This window comes from Lissotriton helveticus, chromosome 1_1, assembly GCF_964261635.1.
Source record: "Lissotriton helveticus chromosome 1_1, aLisHel1.1, whole genome shotgun sequence".
Lineage (NCBI taxonomy): Eukaryota > Metazoa > Chordata > Amphibia > Caudata > Salamandridae > Lissotriton > Lissotriton helveticus.
The window spans coordinates 1,868,745,643-1,868,770,622 of record NC_136057.1 but is presented as its reverse complement, the minus strand read 5'-3'; the positions used below and the strand labels follow the sequence as shown (position 1 = coordinate 1,868,770,622).

General features: G+C 45.5%; 1 protein-coding gene across 1 annotated transcript in view; it reads right to left on the bottom strand.

The window, feature by feature from the left end:
- Positions 1-1,468: 1,468 nt before the first annotated feature.
- TNN (tenascin N) overlaps positions 1,469-24,980 on the bottom strand; it is a 181,234-nt gene continuing 157,722 nt past the window's right edge. Inside the window, exons 11-14 of the mRNA XM_078641976.1 lie at positions 24,547-24,643; positions 13,980-14,147; positions 12,354-12,517; positions 1,469-2,744 (exon numbers count right to left, since the gene is read on the bottom strand). Coding sequence (XP_078498102.1) covers positions 2,601-2,744; positions 12,354-12,517; positions 13,980-14,147; positions 24,547-24,643 — 573 coding nt within the window. The 3' untranslated portion in view covers positions 1,469-2,600. The remainder of the gene's footprint in view (positions 2,745-12,353; positions 12,518-13,979; positions 14,148-24,546; positions 24,644-24,980) is intronic.

The following is a 24,980-nucleotide window of genomic DNA, read 5'->3' as shown; positions in this document are numbered from 1 at the left end:
TTAATGGTATGGAGACATTTCCAAGCTCAATCGATCAATTTGGCTGAAAACCTGACACACAGTATTGTTCAGAAATTTGTGGAACACATATCGAACTGTGTCCAGATGACTCATGTACAATTGGTGCCCTTTCCCTAATTCAATATGTCGATGAGATCCATTTGTAATGTGTTGGAAGTAGGAGATCTTTCGAGGGCTGCAGATCACAAAGAAGAAGGTCCATTCTGGTGTGTGACAGTGAAGAAGGTGGAGTGACCACAGTGCTGGATGCCATGAAGGAGAGGTGTCTGATTCCATTGTGTGAAGAAGTGACCCTGAAACTGCAGGCCGTGCAGGAGCATGTCAACTGCTGTTTTTCAAAGGTAAACAGACACCCCAGTTAAGCTACAAGAGAGAGGTGTCCAGTAGTACTTAATTTGCAAAAAAATAATTAAGCGCCAGGGCCCTTGTCAAGAAGCCACTGCTACTTGTACCACCAAATGCCCATGCCAGCACTACCAATGACAGTACCACGACAACTAACTATTACATTTATACAAGTGTGACCATTCAGAATTTAAATATACATTTCAAATGACTAATGCATACCACCCTCACTATTCTTATATTTGGTGACAAGTATTAGTGATTTTAATATATACTTGATTATTAAACACCGGTTTGTGTATTCCTCACAAAATTATACAAACAGGGCCACCACATGGCAGGCTATTATAAGAGTCGGTGTTCACAATAAAGTGCTGGTGCCGAGCACCGGAAACCACTGGCTCAAATTAAGCACTGGTGTCGAGTCACGGTTAGTAAAGCTGCAGACCATGAATGAAAGAAATCGTGCCCTAGTGTATAAATGTGTAGTGATAAGAGGCCAACAGCTCACGAATAAGAGGAGTACAGTTCTGGTTGCTCTGCATACCCGTAAGAATGGCATTATCTGGTTCTGTATATTTGAGTCTACTCTGTGACAAGGAGTCAGATCAACACTTGGCTTGATGCGGTAGATAGGCAAACATTGATGGACATATAACATAAGAAAGAAATACAGCACCACTGCTAGGTGTTATGCAGCTGTCGTAGTGTGACCAATCATCTACCCTCTTAGATGTGCGCCATGCTGCAAGGGTGCCTGCTTTATGGGCAGGATTGTGTTTGTACAGAAAGTCATACCTTCTTGCATATAAACAAGCCATTGAGGCATTTTCCTCTATCAATGTATGATGCAGAAGGGATCACGCATAAAAGATGAAGGGGCATATGATCAAGAAAGGGCGTTCCATTATCGCCGCTTTTATCGGCAGCAAACTGCCGATAAAGCGGCGATAATGGGCTTGATAATATGCTCTATGAATTCCAATCGAAGCCCATGTTAGATGTCTTCACATCTAACATGGGCTTCGATTGGAATTCATAGAGCATATTATCAAGCCCATTATCGCCGCTTTATCGGCAGTTTCCTGCCGATAAAAGCGGCGATAATGGAACGCCCTTTCTTGATCATATGCCCTGAAATAACAAAGAGAAAGTAAATTTTTCTCCTCACTAGGCCATCCTCTAGCAGGCATACTGCTTTTACGCAATCCTAGGTTTACAAGTCTTTGTAAATCTGGAACTGCATCAAATCCATGGGTTGATGCACAGGAACACCCATGCTCCACCCATAGAATGCCTACCAGCTCTAAATGTAATGTAACGCAGCACAGGCGCAACATGGCTTTACAAAGCCATGCAGGGGGGCTCAAATCGCCCTTTGTGTGGCTTTGTAAATTGTACTATAGACTCTGCATTGTCCTTGCTTTGCCGTGCACGATGCAAGGGTTAGTAAATCTGGGCTTAAGTGTATTATAGTTCAGTTTGGCAGTCTGTGTGTCTATCTGCACTGAGCATGATGCAAATAAAGCAATTTCCATTGTCTTTCTTTATGTATGCCTCAGATAAGCAGGATTCAAACCATGCAGTCTGTCTCTGTCAGCCTACGCTAAGCACTTGTTACAAATAGTGGATCATTACTAAGCTGTCTGTATGTATATCCCCAACAACACCATGATATAACAATGCAGAAGTTACAGTCTTTAGTTGTATCTGCCTACAATAAAACTAGGGAATGAACAGTGTAATGTAAGAATAAGCACATGATATATAAATAGTGCATTATTTACAGCCTGTGTGTATGTCCAACCACACCAAACACAAGTTACAAATAGTACAGAGGTAACAGGCAGTGTGTTTCCCGACAATATGCTCATGATATAAATCACCCTCCTTTAATTCAATATAAAGACAATGTCAACCATACTGTCTTTTGTCAAAGCTTGTAACTCGAGGGGGTGTGTTCCCTGACCCCCTCATACATAGTAAGAACATTTCCACACAGTACAACATCACAAGCAGTGCAGGGCTATTGACCAGCAATGTTGCAGTGAAGAATAACCATATTGACCATTTGGTGATCTCTATCCAATTTCTTGGCCATAATAAAATGGTTGTATCTAGTCCAAGTCCAAACCAACAAGGAAGGTCCCTTTTCATCCAGCCACCAGCCTTGTTCTGCCCCTCCACAGTTGACTCCCTCACGCTCATTCTCGCTCTTGCACAGCCTCCTGTAGTCACATGGCATGCTTCCACTTTCCAGCCACGGATCGCTTTTTCCTCATCAGTGTGGGGACTGCGGCGGATGCGTGTGGCCGGATCTTCATCTCGATAAATGGGATTGAGAACTCATGCCCCTTCCATGGCTCCCAGTTCACTCCCTAGGATGAGAGAAGAGTGTTCAGACAGCGGGCACAAAAGAACAAACTAAGAACAGGGAATTGTGTTCTAATGAGCAGAAAGCAGGTGAATCGACCAGATGTCGAAATGGGTGGGAACTAAGGGGAACTGAGGGGTATATTATCAAGGGGGGCGATAGTATAATTGCCGCTTCGGCCGCTAAAGCTGTGAAAATTGCCTATCTGTTATGTTATGTTATGTTATGTTACTTTAATTCTTTTATAGCGCACGGCAACTCCAGAGGAGCATCCCGGCGCTTTGGCAAAGAAAGGAACAGCATAAAAAGCAACCACACAACAGAGAAGAGAAGGAATAAAGGGACTATTACCTAAAAAGCCATGTCTTCAAGTCCTTTCTGAAGGTAAGAAGACAAGGGGCCGATCTCAGGGACAATGGTAATTCGTTCCATGCCTTGGGTGTCAGATAGCGAAAAGATCGACCTCCCAGACGTGCACGGCGGATTACAGGGACAGTCAGCAAAGACAGACCCGATGACCTGAGAGTCCTGCTTGGCACATACCGGGAGAAACATTTTCCATTTGGGGCCAATACCATGTAGGGCCTTAAAGGCCACAGTCAGGCATTTAAAAAGGACTCGCTTGGAGATAGGTAGCCAATAAAGGGTGTTCAGTAAGGCAGTGGCACCAGCTCTCCTCGGGAGTCCAAAGATGGCACGGGCTGCCGAATTTTGGACCACTTGCAAACGGGTCATAAGATATTTCGGTAGACCCACAAAAAGAGCGTTTGCGTAGTCCAGTCGCGACCCGATTAGTGCCTGAACAACTATCTTCCTGTGGTTGAGAGATAGTAGGGGAAGAAATTTCCTCAACATCCGTAGGATGCCGAAGCATTTCCCAACAGTGGACGAGATGTACGGTCCAAAGGATAAGTCACAATCTACTATCACCCCCAAATTCTTGGCCTTAACAGCGACTTTGTCAGGAGGAAACATATCCTGTGGCCACCAGGATTTCCAGTCAAGTTCCGGTGCGCAACCGAAAAAGAGAAACTCTGACTTGTCAGAGTTGCATTTTAAGCCATGACCTCTAAACCACTCAAACACCGCACCAAGGCAATCCCTGATCTTTGTGCCGTCAAATGACCCAGCCCTGTCACAAGTGAACAGGAGTTGGGTGTCATCGGCATAAGACACGATCTGGGCGCCGAAAGATTCCGCGACTTCCGCCAGAGGGGCCATAAAGATGTTAAACAGCATAGGGCTGAGAATGGAACCCTGCGGGACTCCCACCTCTAGCGGAGCCATGTCAGCGGAAAAAGGAGGCGCCCAGATCGTTTGTCGGCGGTCGGCCAGAAATGATTTTAGCCAGTTCCACACCGTTCCACGAAGGCCACACTCCCAGAGTCTTACAAGGAGGGCATCATGGGGAACGGTGTCGAAAGCCGCCGACAAGTCAAGCATGACTAACACGGCCTTTCCCCCCAGGTCGAGTACCTCCCTGATGGCATCCGTGACCTCCAGCAGAGCCGACTCCGTGCTAAAATTAGCACGGAAGCCGGACTGCGAGGTGTGCAGCAGGTCGTTTCCTTCGATGAAGCTGGAAATTATCCTGTGCACATAACGCTCGGCCACTTTTGCCAGAGCAGGGAGCAGGGAGATTGGCCTGTAGTTAGCATGTATCAGGGGGTCCAAGGTGGGTTTTTTGAGCAGCGGTAGAATCATGGCTCGCTTCCAGGCCGGAGGCACCTCCCCTGTCGACAAAGATGTATTCAGCAGGGGGTTCACCAAGATGTTAATGGCGGAAGCCACTTTCCCCAAGCATTTAGCCGGACATGGATCTAATGGAGAGCCGGATTTCAGGCTGGACAAAAGCTCCAGAGATGTACTAAGATCCATAGAAGGGAATACAGAGAGGAAAGGGCCGTGGTCTTCCACAGAACATGGTAGCGTTAGATGGCTCAGATCAGATTGCGCACTAGAAAGAGAGGCCTGGATGGCTGTGATCTTATTGACAAAGAAGGTGGCAAGTTGTTGTATCCACGCATCAGTATGAGTGTGGTTGGGGGTGCAGACCACAGGAGAAATAAAATCCTGGACCACTTTGAAAATTTCTTTGCAGACATTGTCAGCCTCATCAATACGATGTTCAAAATAGGCCTTTTTTTCGTCCCAGATAGAATGATGATAGGCTTTAATGGCTGCCCGAAATTTCAGTTTCTCTATTGGATCGTAAGCCCGCCTCCAGGCCCTCTCAGCCCTTTTACACTCCTGACGTTGTATCCTCAACCGAGGGGAGAACCATGGGGCTGACTCCCTACGCTCTCCCGGTTTAGAACTTTTTGGGGGGATTAAGGACTCAAATCTTGCTAAAAGCCAGTTGTGTAGGCGAACAAGATTCTCCTCCAGACTTCCCAAAAGAGGGCAAGGAAAGGTGATGAGAGCCTCGGATAACATGTCCGCAGAAAGTAGATGAAACGGACGTGAAGTTCGCGTAGCCGCATTTTCTCTCACCCGAACAAGGGCAGTGACAGGCAGAGAAAAGGAAATTAGGGAATGGTCCGACCAAAGTACAGGCTGAATGGTACCGACCGAAATGGGTCTCGTTGAAAATACCTGGTCTAAGGTATGTCCTTTATTATGTGTAGGGCCTATCACAAAAGGGGAAAACCCTAACGGAGTCGTGGTATCAATAAATGTTATAGTGTCGGGGTCACAGCTGTTGTCCATATGGACGTTGAAGTCTCCAAGAAGAATGCAGTGATCCGACCTGAGACAGGGGACTGCGAGTGCTTCCTGCAATTCATCAAAGAAAGGTCCTATTGAACCGGGAGTTCTATATATAAGTATCCCAGTACAGGCCTGGAGGGGGGAGAGCTCGCCCTATTAGCAAGCTGTCGCTAACAGCAGTTTGCGACAGCTTGTAGGCGATAGCGAGCGGTTTGGGGCCCGCTTTGCATGTTCGCGATATTTATCGCTAATGACATGCAAAGTGTGCGTACCCAACCTGTTAGCGACTGAAAGCAGTCGCTAACATCGCTATCGCCTATTACCAACACAGGCGTAGCGATGGAAATATTGGCGCTGAGCGCGAATATCTCCAAAAACTAACACCTGCTCGGATCAGTTCTTAGCCATTATATCCAATGGGAGGTGGATATAATGGCTAAGACCCTGTTAGTGATAATGCGTGAATATCGCTGTATTCTCAGCGATATTCACGGATTTTGCCGCTATCGCTGGGAATTTTATCGCTTTTGAGATAAATGTTGCTAATAGCATGTTATCTCAGCGAAAAAATCCCGTGATGCGCGGCGATAAAAAAATTGCCGCTAACCCTACTTAGCGATAAATATCGCTATTTGTTGATAATATGCCCCTGAATTTTACTATGTTTACTGCTGTATAGTTTAACTCTCTTAGATTACCATTTTCACAATTTCAACAAATTTCACTTTCTGTCACAGTTACGACTAACAATTCTTTTGCTAATTGTTTCCATTGTGCTGCTGGGAGGTATGTAATTTCTGCTCTGTTTCCACAAAACTCCTCTGCTTCCAGCATCCTTCCCTGTCCCACTACTGCCAAGAAGCTACATTAAAACATAGTCTATTGTTACTCTTTGATGTCCGTACAAGAATTTGGAGTCAGAGTATCCAAGAAGAGGAAACTAAGGACTTGTTGCATACAATTGTGTATTTTGCATTCCTATCCTTGTATCCCCTTCCCTGGAAGACATTGAATACCATCCTCAGTAGGGAAATGTAGGGAAATGGACAAGCGCATCTTAAAATATGCAAGAAAAATCCTGCCAGTCCCCTTTGACATGGCCCATTTGCCATCCCTTCCAGCAGCTTCTGTTTCTCTTTCATTTTGTCTAGTATTAGAGAGACCCTATTAGGAGACGAACTAAAGAGTAGAGTTGCAGGTGGGTTGAATAGAAGATTAGGGTGAATATGACGCACTGTTGTGAGTTGTATCCATACTCCCACTTTCACAGCTTCTTTTCCTTTTCCAGCATGTGGAGGTTTCAAAGCATAGAACATACTGGTAACTGTATGTTCAGTCAGATATGGGGTTCTTAACATAATGAAGGTTGCCATGTCCTGTAGTCTGTATCTCCTATTACAGATTACAACAAATTTAGGCACGGCCCGTCATAGATGGCTGAGGGGCTCTGGACCGTCATCCTTTAGCAAAGCATAAAGAGTGTCTGTCAGGCTGAGCAAGTGTCAGCCTGTCAGAAACTCATCATGCTTGGTTCAGGCTGCCGGGTGCTGTACATAATTTAATTTAATTGATTTAAGTGTGGGTTTATATAGCGCTAGAATCAACTCCCGGAGGAGTATCTCCGCGCTTCGACCGCTGGGGAACCCGTCCTGGCTCACCCTGAGAGATGGTCCCTAATGGGTATCTCTAAGGTGCGACCAAGCATTCCCGGCGGTCTGGGGGGCCGTTGTGAAGATGAGGCAAGCTAATGCCCAGAGTTGCCGAGTGTGGTCCCTGACTGGAGTAGGCACCGAGGCGAGAATTATCGAGCCCGCTGACCCTGGTCCACGACCCTGCCGCGTCGGGAATCGAACCCTGGTCCCGGGCCGTCCTCTGCTTACGGGTCTGCCGCCTCTAACCAGTGAGCCACACCACTCCACTGCGCTAAATGCACAGGCTCCTAGCAGCCTGAGCAAAACCTTTACGGGCTGAATATTTCAAAGCCCGGAGTACATTACCTCCTCCCCTACTTGACGCTTCAATGACACCTCATCACAGGGTGGAATGGAGTCAGCAACTCTCACTGATCCCATCTCATTATGTGATGAGTGAGGGATGGTTCTCTTCTCAATGGCTGGCCAATGACAGGTCTCCCAATGAAAGAAGTTGGCGGGATCTTCTTGTTTTCCACGCCCGAAGAGTCCAGCTCCTTCAGGTGCATCCTGCTTCTCTTCCCACTGAACCTGTCGTCACCGCTGCGGCTCGGTACGTACCATATTTTTTATGTTTTTGTTTGTGCGTGCATGTAGGAATCTATGTGTGTTTGCGAGTGTGTGCTGTTAATGGGTATGTGTGCGTGTATTTACTTGTGAACGGTGGGTATATGTCTGTGCACTTGTGATGGATGGGTGTGAATGAATGTGCATGTTGATGGGTGAGTATGTGTGTGTGCATGGGGCCCGCCTCACTGATCAGCCATATTAATTGCCGCCATTGAGCACACTTAATCTGCCACGGGAAAGTCATAGTCGCTACTTTGGCCTTGACTGTGGCAGCATGTCTTTACGATGCAGAAGACATAGAAGAACGAGTAATTGAGGTCTGGGGTGGATTGTGGGTCCACCAGTCGGGACCTACCATGGCAGTTCAGGCTGAACTGTTCCTACTGGAAAAAGTCCAACACTGATTTGCAAATGACTGGTCTCTGCCTAGAGTGGCACAGTGGCCAAAATATATGGACAGGAATGCAGCCGCAAGCAATCATCAGTAGATGAAAATAATTTGAGCATTCCTTCCATCACTTTGTTATTTGAGGCAGAGTTGTTTTTAAATCCTCACAAAGGTCTATGGTAAAAAATAGACTTAAGACTTCATTGAGAGGTTGGTGGATTGGGCTCCCAAAAATGGAGAATGACTGACTCGCCAACTACATGGTTATCCTATCACATTAGGAGGAAGGAGACAACAGTGTTACCCATCGTGGAGCTTCAGCTGGCTCATTATTCGGAAACCCTAGGCCTGAAAGCTTGTCCATCATTGGGCAATCAGTTCACAGTGATGATCACCTGGCCCTATCTACTGTTGTACAACCATCACTGAGTTTCACTGTTAAGGTCTGTGATAGGGCAGGGAAAACAAACACCTTGACATGCAGAGAGATCCTACCCACAGATTATGGCCATAGATTTTATTTTGTTATTTTATTCAAACAAACTCCCAGCTTGGGACTTTGTCTGAGTAAAATAAAAAAGTATCCCAACCAAGAGAGTCCTAAAAGACATGGTGCCTACTGTGCTTACTTTGTCTGTAATGTATTCTGGCACCAGTTTATCTATTGTAGGCAGCAAAATCTACACCAGGCATGGATCTAAAAATAAGACAGATGCCCATTAACCTCTTCCAAGGGAAGTTAAGCCAGGCATCTGGAGATCAGGTAGGCTGGAAAGCCACGTGTGGGTTCTGAAACAGGATCTAAGTGCCTTAGCATGTACACACCCATGCATATATTTCCATACACATTATGCCTTGCAAAGATTATGTCAGGTCTAGACTCTTTCAATATTGTGAATTTTTTCATTTTCTTATATTTATGTGACAATTGTGACATTTGCAGCATTTAGGTCATAGATTCTTATTGAACACTACCTTAATGATTGCTACATAAGCTATGGTATGCACCTAGGCCCTTATTCCGAGTGCTGCACAAATCCCTAGGTACAAATTGAAGTTTTAAATGCTACAGGATAACAAGTAATGCACAAACTGGGCTCCTCATGAGTGTTTGTCTGTGTAATATTGGCCAGGTAAAACCTAACACAAATATTGCACATTTGAGGTCTGTGCATCTTTGAAGGGGAAATTATGTGAAATTAATGGTTAATCCCCCATTCTGAGGTCTGGACTGACCACATAATTGTCCACTTCACCATCTATGATGCCCAGCACACCATCACCGTGCACCACAGTGCCGCACACCACAGCTGGAGCAAGGTAATCAACACACAATGAACAGAAGCCCTCAGCACCACACAACCCGAAATTCAAGAGACCTTGATCAAGCCATCCAGAACTTCTTCGCCTGGATCACCAACTGCGCCGACAGAGTCAACTCGAAGAAACCAGCAAAGGCCAACAAAACCCCCAGACATGCCAGCTGGTGAACCCCAGACCTCAGAAACATCAAGCACTACTGCCACCACCTTGAGAAGACATGGCACACCACAAAGAACCCCTCCGGCAAGGCTGCTCACAAAACAGCCCTTAGCAACTACCCCTGGAACCTCAAGGAGGCCAAGAAAGCAGTCATCACTGCCCGCATCGACATTGCAGCCATCCACATGAAGGAGCTCTTCAGAATAGTCAAAGAATTTTCCAACCCGACAACCGCTGAGAACTCTGTGACATACTCTCAGACTGCTTCCACAGCAAAATCGCCACCATCTACAGCAACTTAGACCCCCAACCCACATTGCTTATTTCAGCAACCTCAACCTCCAAGTAAAGCACCAGCCAGACAATCACCACCTGGTTTCCACTCACCACTCAGACCACCACAGCCATCATCTCGTCCATGCACTCCGGGGCACCCACTGACCCCTGTCTCCACCATTTCTTCAACCTCTGGGCCAACTCAATCAGCACGGAACTCACCACCATCCATCTCCACAACAATCTTCCCGGAAAAATGGAAACACACAGAGGTCAGACCACTCCTAAAGAAACTCTTCGCTGACCCAAGCAACCCCTAAAACTACTGATCACTCTCCCTGCTCCCCTACCCAGCAAAGGTACTTGAGAAAGCCATCAATAAACAACTCACCGAATACCTGAAACACAACCACCTCCTCAACATTTGTCAATCAGGATTCCGCTCCAACCACAGCACTGAAACTACGCTGATTGCAGCCACAGATAACATCAGAACTCTCCTCGACCGTGGAGAAACTGCAGCCTAGATCCTCCTCAACCTCTCCGCTACATTAAACACCATCTCCCACCACACCCTCATCAATAGACTCTACAACATCAGCATACAACAAAACACCCTTAAATGGATTGCCTCCTTCCTCACAGGACATACACAGAGCACCCGACTGTCACCCTACACCTCCACACCCAAAGGCATCCTATGCGGTGTACCTCAAGGATCATCCCTCATCCCACCCTATTCAACATCTACCTGACCCCCCTCGCAGTGGTTGTTTGATCCCACGGACTCAACATAATCTCTTACGCATACAGCACTCAACTAATCCTCTTGCCCACCAAGGACCCCTCCAATGCTAAAGCCAACTTCTGCAATGCCAAAGTAGTCAAAGGGATCAGAGACAACTGTCTCAAATTCAACATTGACAAAACAGAATGTCTGATCTTCGAAAAGAAAACCTCCAATTGGGACCACACCTGGTGATTGGCAGAACTTGGACCCACACCAACCGACCATGTAAACAACCTCGATAGACAACTGACCATGAAACGACAAGTTAATGCAGTTGCCTCCTCTGCTTCCATACCCTCCGCTTGCTCCACTAAGTCTTCAGATGGATCCCAATCAACACCAGAAAGACTATCACACAGGTCCTTGTCACCAGTTGCCTCGACTACAGCAATGCTCTCTATGCCGGCATCTCCTCCCAACTCATCGGAAGACTCCAGACCATACAAAACACGGCTGCTAGACTCATCCTATACCTCCCCAAATGGACCCACATCACTCCACACCTCAGAAACCTCCGTTGGCTCTCCATCCAGAAGAGCTGCCAGTTCAAGACCTTCACACACGCCTACAAAGCTCTTCAAGACCAAGGTCCATCCTACATCAACCAGCGACTGAACTTCCATCTACGCTCAAGGCACCTGCGCTCCACCTCGCTTGCCCTCGCACACACCCCTCGCATCCAACACAGCTGCAGCGGCAGCCGCTCCTTCTCCTACATCACTGCAAAGACCTGGAACAGCCTGCCTCTCCACCTACGAACAGCACCCTCCCTGGTGGACTTCAGAAAGAGGCTCCAAACCTGGCATTTCGATGAAGAAACGGCTCCCGCAGCGCCCAGATACCACTATGGGTGACAGTGCTGCACTCTACAAATACTGACTGATTGACTGAAACTCAAAAGGGTGTGCAATTACTGCATCTGGTTTTGCATGGCCTTGGAATGAATGCCTTAGTACTATTCTCTTGCTCTTTGCCTTTGTGCGCGGCAAAGCTCCACAAAGTGTAAACTTTCAGAGAAACATTCAGCATTTTCTTCCTGCTTAGTTCAATTAGTGTAAAACTCATCTTGCTATAAGGTAAAAAATTATACCACTGCATGTAGCAAAAAGTTGCATGGGCAAATGTAAAGTAGGACGTTTTCTAAAATGAGTGAAGGGGAAGAAATCAAGAACCTCACAAAACTTTTCTATTGAAAATAAATTCTACACACACACCCACACACGCTTGCACACACACACACACACACACACACACTCTCTCTCTATCTCTCTCTCTCTCTCTCTCAAACCTGTATGGGTTTCCTGTCGTTTTGTGCCACTGTAAACTGACCTGCTACACCACTTAGTTGGCTGAGTGCCCTGTCTGTCCTCTTGCCTCTGCAGAAGGTCTTACATACCACTCACCTGGCTGAGTGACCTTGTCTCCTTGTTTGTGTTTTTATCCTCTGTAGAAGATCTTGTGACCTTGCTTACTCAGTTGAGTATGCTGCCTGTGCCCTTGCGTCCGCAGAAGATCTTAACATCCCACTCAAGTGGTTGCATGGTCTCCTTTTTTCTTGTAGAAGGTCTTAAAATGCCACTCACTTTTCTGGATGCCCTGCCTGATCTCTTGCCACTGAAGGTCTTGACACCCCTCTAGCTCTGCTTGTGCTCTTGCCACCATAGGAGGTACTCATCCCAATGCAGACTGTCTTGGCACCCCACTTACCTGGCTGTGCACGCTGTCACCATAGTTGCCATTAGGATTAGCCAGATGGCAGTTCTTGTACCAGAAGGCCCCTTTGTGAGTCATGGCACAGTTGCTGAGCGCTATATCATTGTCCTTGTCATATGTTGTGAACTTCCAGCCATTGTGGTAGGTCATTGCATCCCCTGAAAGGCAGAGACCAGAGGTAAGTATGTAAGTGATATCCAAGATATATCCAAGATATACAAAAAGACTCTATGACCGCATTCAGTCAGGCACGTTGTCTTCCGGGCCATACATGCCCTTCCCTTAGAGGCTAGTGCACTCAATACCTGTCAATCACTAGTCTACTGAGTCAATCTCTGAAAAATTCCAAAGTCCACCCACATTTAGAGTTCATGTCATAAGCATATTTATGGATCGCGTTTATTCTGCCCCCAGATAATATCCCTTAGGGTTATTGTTTTGAGTCCACACAGATGACACCTTTTCAAGAGCAAATCTCCTAAGATTCCCCCTGACGCCATCTCCAAAAAAGTCACTAGATGCAGATCTCCCCAAACTCCACATTAGATAAGTCCTGTTTGCTCTCAGATCCCATCTCCCATTAAGTCATCGCTAAAAGTCACTTGAAGATTCTACCTCTAATGAGAGTGAACGGTTCCTCGCAGGCCCCAACTTCCATGGCAAGACTCAGTTTTCCACAGAATCCACTACCCAAGGACTCATCGCCCTCAGTTTGTCCCTGACTCCACCACCCAGGAAGAGAGTTTTCAGTTCACCCAGACCTCACCTCCCTAGAGAGACAGTTCTTCCAGACTCCACCTTGCATGCAGAGGGCATGATTCCTTCTAGGTGTGACCTTTGATCACTCTCATTTCCTCCCAGATTCCACCTCTAAAGGACAATATTTTCAAACCCTCCCAAATGCTTTCTCCCAAAGAGTAATTTCCCCAGAACCTCCCGGACGCTATCCACTACGGAGATAGTTTTCAATTCAATACTAGAAGCCACCTCCCATAGAGTGACTGTCCTTTTCCATTCTCACACTCCCATGCATTCGGTTTTTAAAAAAAATCCTCAACCTTACTCTTCCTCGAAAGGAGAGGTTGTATAAACGAGTTGCTCACTCCTCATCCCAAGCACTCTCATCCTTCCTTCCTCTTCCCATGTACAATTGCAGAGAATTGAAGTAGCAATGTAAAGTCAGAGAAGAAGGGAAGCGAGCATTAACAGATTCACAAGTGTACTCAGTGAGTGGTTCATGGAAATTCAAAGAGCTTCTTAGCATCTATATATATTGCTGAAGTGATAACTGAAACACACACAGCAGTAATGGGACTTTGTAATGAAGTGTGCAGTATCACCCATCCCTCACCAACAAATTAGTTGAAATGTTGTTTCACATCCATAGGCTGAGGCGATAGAGGGAATGAAACCAAAAAATCATGAATAGGAGAAAACAAGGTGTGGGGACTCCATCTTTGAGAGGTGGTCTGGTGGAGAGGACTGATGGGAAAATCATTAATAAGAAAACACAAGGTGTGGGGACATCTTTGAGCGGTGGTCTGGTGGAAGGGACTGATGGGAGTCTCAGCTAGTTCTCCCACACACGCAGACCCCATAAAGCAGTGGGTTTGATCATACCTGCCGTGCCTTTATAACCGCTGACAGTGAGCCTGTACTTGTCTTTGCTGGAAGCCACCCGGAAAATGTCGTACTGGCCGTAGGCCGAGTCATCAGCAGTACGAAGGTCTACCCGCAACTCATAGTGGACTGAGGACTTGTTGGTCAGCTCATGCAACTTGTCCAGCCCTGCAAGTACAGATCACAATCAAAGGACATCTTCTTTCAGAGTGCAAACAGTTAAGTTCGGCAATAGGCTTGATTCAAAATGGCACTCGCTGACTCTGACAATGCCTTAAATCTAGGTGGGGTGAAATCCTAGAGGCGCATGCATTCAACTGTATTTTTAATAGGAGTGCATGGAAAGGGTACAAGAAAGTGCTGTTGCCCTGACAAAACAATCATGATATTTTGTGGCCGGAAAATAAATTTTTTATTTTAATAGAACATGTTTTTCAACTGAAGTAAGATATATACAAAATGGCAGATGAGGCAAAAAAATCCTAGCACCCCCAAAGCTCATTCCTTTTATCTATCAGTGCCTGTTTGATGTAGGGTCCCCTTAATCAAAACTGCAAGGTTCCCCTATTCTGCTTTTAAAAGAAATACTTGAATATACATAAACCATATAACCACCCGTATGTAATACAATAGGTACTAATTGACTTCAAATGTTGGTTAAATGCTTTTTTTCACTTCGAAATGTGTAGATATTCCACAATTTACTATAACAGATCCGTCAATGTGTTTTGTCCCATTTTGTGGAAATTGCCAGGGAAACATAGGATTTTTTTATAGACTTTGAAGCTTTGTGAACCTGGCATTGTACAACACAGTTTCACAGGCTCCATGTTATATTTTAAGGCTTACAGCCCTGCTCCAAGATACCATTTTAAAATGCAGTTCTCCTCCAACAAATATAATTTCTATAAAACACTTAAATCTGGGACGAAACTCCTTTGCTGATCTATTTGCACTTTTTAGTGCATCAGGCCCACACGGTCTTCTTTCAGTAATAACTATAGGACTAATTATGAGTCTGGCTGTCTTCCCACCACCAGACTCGTGGTGGCGCAGCAGTGGCGATCCACCGTCTGCCGTATAGCGACTTCTAAAGTCGCTGCATGGGTGGAGCGTCGGATGCTCCAGGGAACAGCCATTCCCTGGAGGTGCCGCAGGAGCGCCACAACGCAATATGCTAAGCGGGGACTGGCGCAGTCCTGCTCAGCATATTACGAGTTCCTGGACCGCTAGCCTTTTCATGGAGGAGACCTGCCATGAAAAGGCCGGGGGTGCAGGAACAAAGGGGGCCCTACAAGGCACCTCCATGGGAATGGCAAAGGACCACACGCCGTATTACAAAGTTACGCAATTTTAACACGTAATACTGTCGCCGGGGCTTTTGCGGCTTTGGTATTAAAGTATGTTACTATATTGCCACTATGAAATTGAGTAACTATGGAGCTGTATCAATTTTGTGACCTAATTATGAAAGAAAAATAAATATATACATTTGAATTTGTACTATGAAACAATGACTATAATATGATTGCATAACAATAGCACTGTGTAACTGCTGCGCTGTATTAATTATCTAACTATGCAACGAACCATGAAACTGTACTAATTATGAAACTATGTAACTATGAAAAATATTGTGGGGCAGATTTACAAGCCCCTTGCGCCTCATTTACGCCGCTGTTGCGTCACTTTTGTGACGCAGCGGCGGCGCAAATCCTGCTCCATGGTGCGGGTGTACTTACAACGTGACGCATCTGGGAGATGCGTCACGTTGTAATGCCCTACGCCACATGCGTTTCTATGCAGGGGGGGGCGTTCCGGCGCAGGAACGCCTCCTAAAAGTGGCTGAGTAAAATCTACAAGATTTCACTCAGTCACTTTTAGTCCCATGCTGCGTCAAAACCCTGCGCCTGCCTGAAGCAGGCGTAAGGATTGACGCAGCATTAACTAGATAGGGCCCCCAGAGCATTGTTGGAGCTGCGTCGTGCTTGCGACGCAACTCCAGCAATGCGTCACTTTTACGCAACAGATGCGTCACGCAGCTGTGCTGTTTTTGCACCATGGTGCGCCGCATAATAAATGCGGCGCATTCATGATGGCGGAGCTGTGGCACACAATAACTGGCGCATCCCTGCTGATTTGCAGGGATGTGCCAGTTAATGTAAATATGCCCCAGTGTATGTTCCTATTCTAACCATGAGGTAAATAAAAACGTTTCCGACAGGGGAGGCTGGGTACTTCTAAGACGGAAGGATGGACTGCTTAATGGTTAATTCCTTAGGTAACCTTGTAACATGTGAGCCACCCAAGTGACTGGTGAAGGAAAAGTAACTTCATACCTTACTTTTTAATGTTGTGGGTTGCCGGGTTTTTAGCCATAGGGGCAGATTTATGATGGCCTTGCGCCTCCTTGCGCCGCAATTGCGTCACTAAATGTGACGCAACGGCGGCGCAAACAATGCGCCCTATTTACAACGTGACGCATCTAAGAGATGCGTCACGTTGGAAAGCCCTGCGCCATAAGGAGGCGTTCCTGCGCAGGGGGGGGCGTTCCTGTGCAGGAACGCCTCCTAAAAGTGGCTGAGTGATATCTATGAGATTTCACTCAGTCACTTTCTACGTCAATTCCTTACGCCTGCTTGAAGCAGGCGTAAGGATGACGCACCATGCATTGAATAGGTGGCTCCTCTGCATTGCAGGAGTCATGTCGCACTTGCGACATGACTCCTGCAATGCGCCGCCCGTACGTCGAGAGATGCGTCACGCATCCTCACTGCCTTGCACCATGGTGCGCCGCATCATAAATGCGGCGCACCATGGGTGGCGGAGCAGTGGCGCACTGTGGCGCATGTTAACTGGCGCATCCCTGGGGATGCGCCAGTTAACATAAATCTGCCCCCTAGTCTTTAGCCTTAGTCTTACATTGATCTAATTAATTCAAAGGAAGTAAGGCAGGACTACAACACCCAGGATGCATTAGGTTATGACAAAAAAGTCCAGAAATGGACACAGAGTCCTGAATTATTTGGAAATTGTTGGTTACCGTATGCACCAATCAAGTCACACTGAAGGGGTTCTCAATTTTTCATTGACAGTTCAGTTTTTCACTGCCCATGAAAAGAGTGTGAGTATCTGTGTCTGGCCTTTTTATGTATCCATGGTCAGTTAGAGGTTAGTGGCCAGTATCTGTATTGGGTGCAGTCATATTTGACTGTTGTGCCTGGGCCTTAGGTACTATGGGCCAGATGCATCAAGCTAAAAACCGGTCGCAAAGGGGCAGATTCTCAGAATCTGCCCCTTTGCGACCGGTATTTTTGCATTTGGGATGCATCATCCCAAATGCAAAAATCGCTAATAGAGAATTCGCTAAATTGCGATTGTTTGCATTTAAGGAATCTCAAATTGAGATTCCTTAAATGCAATGCATGAAAGTTTCAAAAATAGCGAATTCGCTAATAGGGCACGCAAATTACCACAAAGTACAACTTCGTGGTAATTTGCAAAAACTTAGAAAAATGCACTTTTGTGCATATTTTAAAGTTTCATGTTGCGCACACACATGCCCTAAGGGCATGTGTGTGCGCAACATATGTGCACAGATCAAAATCAGGGGTGCAACAGGGTGTCCTTTGGACACCCCTGCACCCTTGAACTCGCAATCTCAATTTGCGAATCGCTAATTGTGATTCGCAAATTGAGATTGTCTTCCCATTCGTTCCTATGGGCCTCTGGGCCCATAGGAATGAATGGGGAGGTATTCATTAATTGCGACTCGCAATTTGCGAGTCGCAATTAAGGAATTCTAAGGAATCGCTATTTATGTAGTGATTGCTTGATGCATTCCATTTTGCTATTCCTTATTAGCGATTACTTATTTTTCGCTAATAAGGAATCGCAAAATGGATGCTTGATGCAGCTTGCCCTATGACACTCCAATCATGCAAGAAATTTAGTCATTTGCTCCATTTGTGACACTGATTGTCCAAGAACTGCGATTGTGAGCAGACAAGGCTTACTCCAGAATGGGTTAGAGGGTTTGGAACAAAGGGCCTATCAATGGCGCTGGAACTAGTTGTACAGGTGGGGCTGCAGCACCCCCATGAATCTCAGAAGTGTTTAGATGGTGAATGAGCAATTCCGAGACCCTTTCAAATATTTTTCTTCTGGCAGCAGTTTTGTGTTTTCAAAGAAACACAGTGTTAGACCTGGCATCTTTGGTGTGGTTTCTCCTGTCTTTTTGCCTTCTGACCTCCTGTTTTACTGACTACGGGGCATATTATCAAGGACCGGTGTTAAAATTATCGCTGTTTTATCGGCAGGAAACTGCCTATAAAACAGTGATAATGGGCATGATAATACGCCCTTGTTAATTCCCATAGAAGCCCATGTTCTGGTGTTAAGATGGGCTTCTATGGGAATTAACAAGGGCGTATTATCAAGCCCATTATCGCCGTTTTATCGGCAGTTTCCTGCCGATAAAACGGTGATAATTTTAACACCGGTCCTTGATAATATGCCCCCATGTTTTTACTGGCCTTAGGACTCTGTACACTTTACCACTGCTAACCAGTACTGAAGTGCATGTATTCTTTCCCTAAAACATGGTAACATTGGCTTATCCACCAATGGCATATTTAATTTACTTATGATACCCTAGTACAGTGCACTACATGTGCACAGGGCCTGTAAATTAAATGCTACCAGTGGGCCTGCAGCACTGATTATGCCTCCTACTTTAGTAGCACTTTAGAAATGTCTCAGGCCTGCCATTGCAGAGCCTGTGTGTGCAGTTTTAAACTGCCATGTCGAACTGGAAAGTTAACCCTTTGCCAGGTCCAAACATATGTCACCCCTAAGGTAGGCCCTGGACTGCCCCAGGAGCAGGGTGCAGTGTATTTAAAAAGTTGGACATTAACTATTAATTTTAACATGTCCTGGTAGTGAAAAACTCTTACATTCGTTTTTCACAACTGCAAGACCTATCTCTCCCGTAAGTTAACATTGAGATTACCTTATGAAACTCTATAAGTGTAGTTTCTAATTGGGATACGACAGACTTTTCAAGTTTGGTGTCTCTGGACTCACAATTTAACCCCTTCGACGCTCATGACGAGCTGGGCTCGTCATGAGGTAGCCTCCTCGCACGCTCATGACGAGCCCAGCTCGTCATGTAAAGTGCGGTTTTAAAAAACTCAGCACAGGAGCGGAATTTCGCTAGCGCGCATGCGGTTAAAATCACAACTTAAGGTAAAGTTGAATTTTAAGTTTCAAGTCTGAAAGTGCAACTTTTAGAAAGCTGTCATTTTCTTACTTTCACCATTCTGTGCCTTCTGCCTGCCTCTGAATACATGGCTCAGGTGGTTGACAGTTGGGCTTGTGCATTTCCTTCAGACAGCCACACACATAGAGTTTAGGTGTGACTGATGGACCATCAACATCCTGATGGCCATCCTGGCTAAATGGGAGAGAGGAGCTGACACTTACACTTGAATAGGCTGTTCATGTCCCCACACAAAGGGCTGCGTACTCCCCTGTAGTGAGTCTGGTGCCAAGGCAGGAAGACAGGGCCTCAGTGTACTTCATAGGCCTCTCTTTGAAGTCTCTCCCACTTCAAAGGCACACACTTCAGTAGACTTCTGAACCTGTGGATACTCTGCCAGGAAGAAGAATTGTTGTGCTGCTGAAAGGACTGCCACTCTCCTGGACGATGCTGGACTTTGCTGGACTCCTGCTCTGCTGTGCCTGCCCTGCTGTACTTCTTGCCTCTGAGTGAGAAGTACTGAACTTGCATCTCTACACTCCAGAACTAAAGTGATTCCAAGAGCCTGCTGGCTTACCTCCTGTTGTAATGTCTCAAGGACATCAAAGACTTCCAACAACCCTACTCCAGCACCTGGACTCTGCCAACTGGGAGCCTTGCCCTGTCAAGGGGTGGCAATCCAGGCCTGGGCCCTTACAGCACAGAAAATTGGGGTTTCTGTACTGTATCCACCAAGCTCCATGCATCACTGTCGTTGCGTGGGTCAGAACTGCTGTATCTCCCCTTGATGCCAAATCATCACTGCTGCCGCTGAGGATGAGGCATCGCATTGCCACCTGGGGCGGAGGTCCAGTGCGGCGAATTAGGATGCACCCGCCACAGTGGCGGGTGCATCCCGCATTTTGAAAGCACCATCCGCCGCAATGCTAAAAATGCATGTTGTGCATTTGAAAGCACAACATGACAGGCACCATGCCATGGTGGGCTTTGAAACGCAGGGAAGTACCATAGGTACCCCCCACCCCCCTTCACCCTGGGGGCCCACAACGGGCCCCCAAAGCAAGACCGTATGCCTTTCCACGGTGGCAATGCAGCCGTGGAAAGGCATAAGACCGCCAGCATCGTAATATGGTTGGCGGTGTCTCGCAGACACCGGCACCATATGTAGGCAATTTTTTCCGCCGGTCTTGCCGTCCGCCGCGGACTCCCCCACCATCCTAATGTGGCGGGGGTCATTTATGTCAGGATGGCGGACGGATTGCCCCCGCCGGGCCGGCGGTGCAATCCATCCGCCATCCTAATCGGCCCCATAGTTGGGTGTTATCAATTACCTCTTAAAAATGTCATTATTACTACTGTTAATATTTTGCACTTGTGTTCGGAAAGTGTGTCAGAGGAAGTATGGAGGTCAGCAATGGATAACAATGCTGTTTACTGAAAGTTGGTGAGAATATGTGTAGAACTTGGCCTAATCAGAGTAGTATAAAAGGAGAGTTGCGAAGCTGTGCATAGGTTTCCACTGAGCTGAGGAAGATTGATTGTGTGTTGCTGAGACGAGATAGGCTTATTCCTCCAGGGGCTGTGTGGGAAAATATGACATCCATTGCTCATGAAGGGCATTTGGAATGCACTGCTACTAACAGACGTCTGCATGAGAATTTCTGATGGCCATTAATAATAAAATGATGGTCTGAGGGAGTACCTGTCTTGACAGTTCGGACTGAACTGTTCCCCTGGGGAGCAGGGTCAAGACTGATTTGCATATGACTGGGTTCAAACTGGGGTGATGTGACGAGCAAAATAACGATGGATTAAACCCAGATCTGTGACTGGGGGGAGTGTTTGAAAAATGTTAACACTCCTTCCATCACTTTATTTTGTGATGTTGCTATGTACAAACTCAGTGGCTAAGGGTAGGCCCAAATGTGGGTCCTGTGCTTGCTGTGCCACTTGATTCAAACCAGCCTGACTAATGAGTGATAATACCCAGGATGCTTGCTTCTGGTCTAGGGAGGACTTGGCCTGGCAGTTTCGGATGGACTGTTCCCATGGGGAGCAGGGTCAAGACTGAATTGCATATGGCTGGGTTCAAACTGGGGTGTTGTGGCAAGCAAAATAACAATGGATGAAACCCACAAATGTGAGTGGGGTGAGTGTATATTTTGTGATGTGATCATCAATAGATAGACAGGTTGAGGATTTTATGGATGTGTGCAGTGAATGTACCAGATTTAATAAATATTGAAAGGTGAGGCATACTCATCTAGTTACAGTTCTGTTACTCAACAAACAGTGGGAGAAGCTCGCACTTGATTTTGCTATGCCAGTTGATAAACAGTAGTCGACTATTCTTATTGATTACTACTCTAAATGGATTAATCATGAGTTTGTGCGGATTGCCAATACTGACGTGGTGTTATATCTTTTTGCGGAGGGTTTCCTATATTGAAGGTCCACCCCTGGAATTAATTTCCGAGTAATGGGGTGAAACTCACTCCTATAAAAATGAAGAACAATTAAAGATTTGATGTGAAACATTATACGATTGCATTTTTTAATTCCCAGTCAAACTGCTTAGTTGAGCTCGCTAACAGAATTCTTAAGGAAAAGACTCTGGCCAATAGCTCACTTAGGGCCAGATGAAGGAGCCTTAATACCGGTCGGTAACGGCCGAATTCGGCCGTTACCGACCGGTATTTTGGTTTTCAGATGTAGGGGCATATATTTTACAGAATCGGTAAATTTACCGATTTGGTAAATTTACCGATTCTGTAAAATACCGAATCGGTATTTTTACCGATTCGGTATATCCTAATGTAGGTGGCACTCCTGAGAGTGCACTGTAAAAATACAGGATGGGGTAGCTAACAGCGCGCGCAAGAGTGCATATACATTGTTTAGTTGTAGCACTTATGAACTAGGAGAGACACTCGGTTTATTTGGTTGTTGGTGCATTTTTACTAATGGAGCTTTGATTAATGGAGCGCTTATTAAAACCTACTTTTAACATTGTAGATACCCCCGAAGAAGGTCAAGTGGACCGAAATGCATTGGGTAAAAAGGATTGTTCTGGAACACTAAAGTTTTAAGCAATTGCCTGTGATTAAGCCCGGATGGGCACTCTCAGAGTATCAAGATGCAAAAAAACTTGAAAACTTCTTGTCTTTGACGTGATGGTTAATAAAATGAAAAAAACGAGAAAACATTGGAATATAACTTGTAATAAAAATGGATGAACTTGGAGAAAATATGGATTATGTGTGAACAGCATTCACATTTGTGCATATGGCTGTGGAACTCCTCTGTGGCACGGATGACCCGTGCCCTTTCAGAGCACTCCTGAGAGTGCCACAGGCCTTACAGATTCGGTATTTTACCACACAATCCAATTGTGTGGTAAAATACCGAATCCAGGTGTGCATGCACATGTGTGCATGCACACCTATGCCATGTGACAGACAGACATGCCCTTAGGGCATGTCTGTGTGCCACATGGCTCACATGCCCGTCTTTGGGGTTCTAGAGGGTGTCAAAGTGACACCCCCTGCACCCTTGCTAAAATCGGTATTTACCGATTCTGTAATTAAAGAATCGGTATTTCCCATTGATTCCTATGGGCTTCAAAGCCCATAGGAATGAATGGGAAATACCGATTCTGTAATTACAGAATCGGTAAATACCGAATCTTAACGTTTCGGTATTTACAGAATCTGTAATACCTACATCTCCCCCCTTCATATTTACCGACTCTTAAATACCGAATCGGTAAAATTCGGTATTTAAGAGTCGGTAAATATGAATTACCTACATCTGGCCCTTAATCTCCCCGACGACCCCCAGTGCCTTGAGACCCTTATGGGTAAGTAGTAGGCGCTTTACAAATACAACAATACCGGATTTACCTGGCTGCAGCTTATGGAAAAGATTTTAAGATGATGGTCAAAGAAAACATTTGGTAGGATCGTTATTTCCCACATACAACTACCGCTGTGAGTCGTTTCAAATACGTCAAGTGTAAAGATGGCAGAAGCAAGCTTATGCCTAGGCGGTTCATTGAGTTATCTGATGCGAATGGTGGTTTGGAGTGCTCTAACTGTTTTGGACAGGGTGAAAGAGAAACAAGGTATAATGAAAAACTAATTTATCAGTGATTTAGATTCTAAATGTTGGTTGTGCATGTTGGAAAATTTGTGTTAGAGGGAAGAATGCATTGATACGAAAGGCGTGTTTGGTTTTGTGGGACCATTGAAGATGGTCACTGTGAAAGAAGTGTTGGTTAGTTTGGAAGATGAACTATGCTGGTCTAACCGTGAAGTTGTTGTGTTGAAGGGAGATCAGATCAAAGTGTTTTTTGATTGTAATGATAATATTATGTATTTTATGAGGGATGGTGCGGAAAATGGGTTATAAGAGAGTTGAGGAGGATGTCCTTGGGACATCATGGACAGGTAGTAATTGACTCGGAAATGGTAATAACGTTGATGGTGATCATGATGTTGCTGGTGATGTGGATGTTTTGGGGGTGAACCCCCAAAGTGGAGCACTTGCTGATGGTTCTTTAGAGATAATTTGAAGGAGTGTGATAATGAATCAGGTGTGTTTACCAGGTCAGGTAGAATGTTGAAAAAAACAGATTATTTACATGACTGCATGAAGAATTTGCGATCTTATCTAAATTTTGTCAAGTTCAGTAACAAGTTTTGTTTAATTATTTATTTGTTTATGTTTTGTTTTAAGAGGGGAAGGTGTGTAGTAATCTGTTTGCATTTATATTTGGTCTGCATGTCATTTGGTTGGTTTTACATGTACTATCTTCATCTCCAGTAGAATGTGGAATTTGTATATTAGTTCTATGGGGTGGCATAGTCAGGATTCCATTAGTGACAGTTGGCACAGTAGGTGTTCAGTCTGCGTTGCTTCCAGATGAGCCCCTGTTCTTGGTCGTAAATAGTTCCTTCTTTACCAACCACAGACACCACAATAAGGTGGTAAAATACCACTGCCCCAAGTTCTTCAACTATTTGAGACATTTGTTAGCCCAAAACTGTGGCAGACGCCATGCCTTAAATTAGCCCTTCCAGAGCTCACTTTATGTGGTATTGCCCATTGAGGCAATATCGGTTTAGTGCTGTAGTCACCAACTCAGTTAAACCTGGCCAGGTCTTGTACGTCCATTTTTCCATTCTTAGTGTTATAACCAGGAGAGCGCAAAACCAAGGAAAAACACTAGACAAGTCTCATATTTTGGGCAGAATACAGCAGATCTGTGAGAAGCACCCATTTCTCCACCCTCCTCTCCATACCTACCCATCCAAAACTCATCCCGTGGGTCCCCAAAACCATCCACGTAACTCCTCCACTTCCTGTAAAAATCAACCTTGCCACTATTCCTCCTCTGGAACACCTGCAAGAGATGGAAAGAGAAAGAGGACAGGTATTGATTTGACTTTCTTGGTAGTGCGAGAAAGGCCAGATCTCAGTTTCAGAGTGTATTAATGTTGTAGTTTCTCGATGTGTAAATTTACTTCCAGTTTTAGTTCTATAAAGGCTTTTGTTCTTAAGTTTGACAGCCTAAACCACCTTTCTCATAAAACTAAACCATTATTAAGTTTCAATATGGTTGTATTTAATTATTAGATTTACATGTCCGACCAAGTAATTCCCAGTGTATTTGCTAAGTCTCAAGACAATGCTCAACACAAGTCTTGGACCAATTTAAGTCCTTTCTTCATTCCAACTGG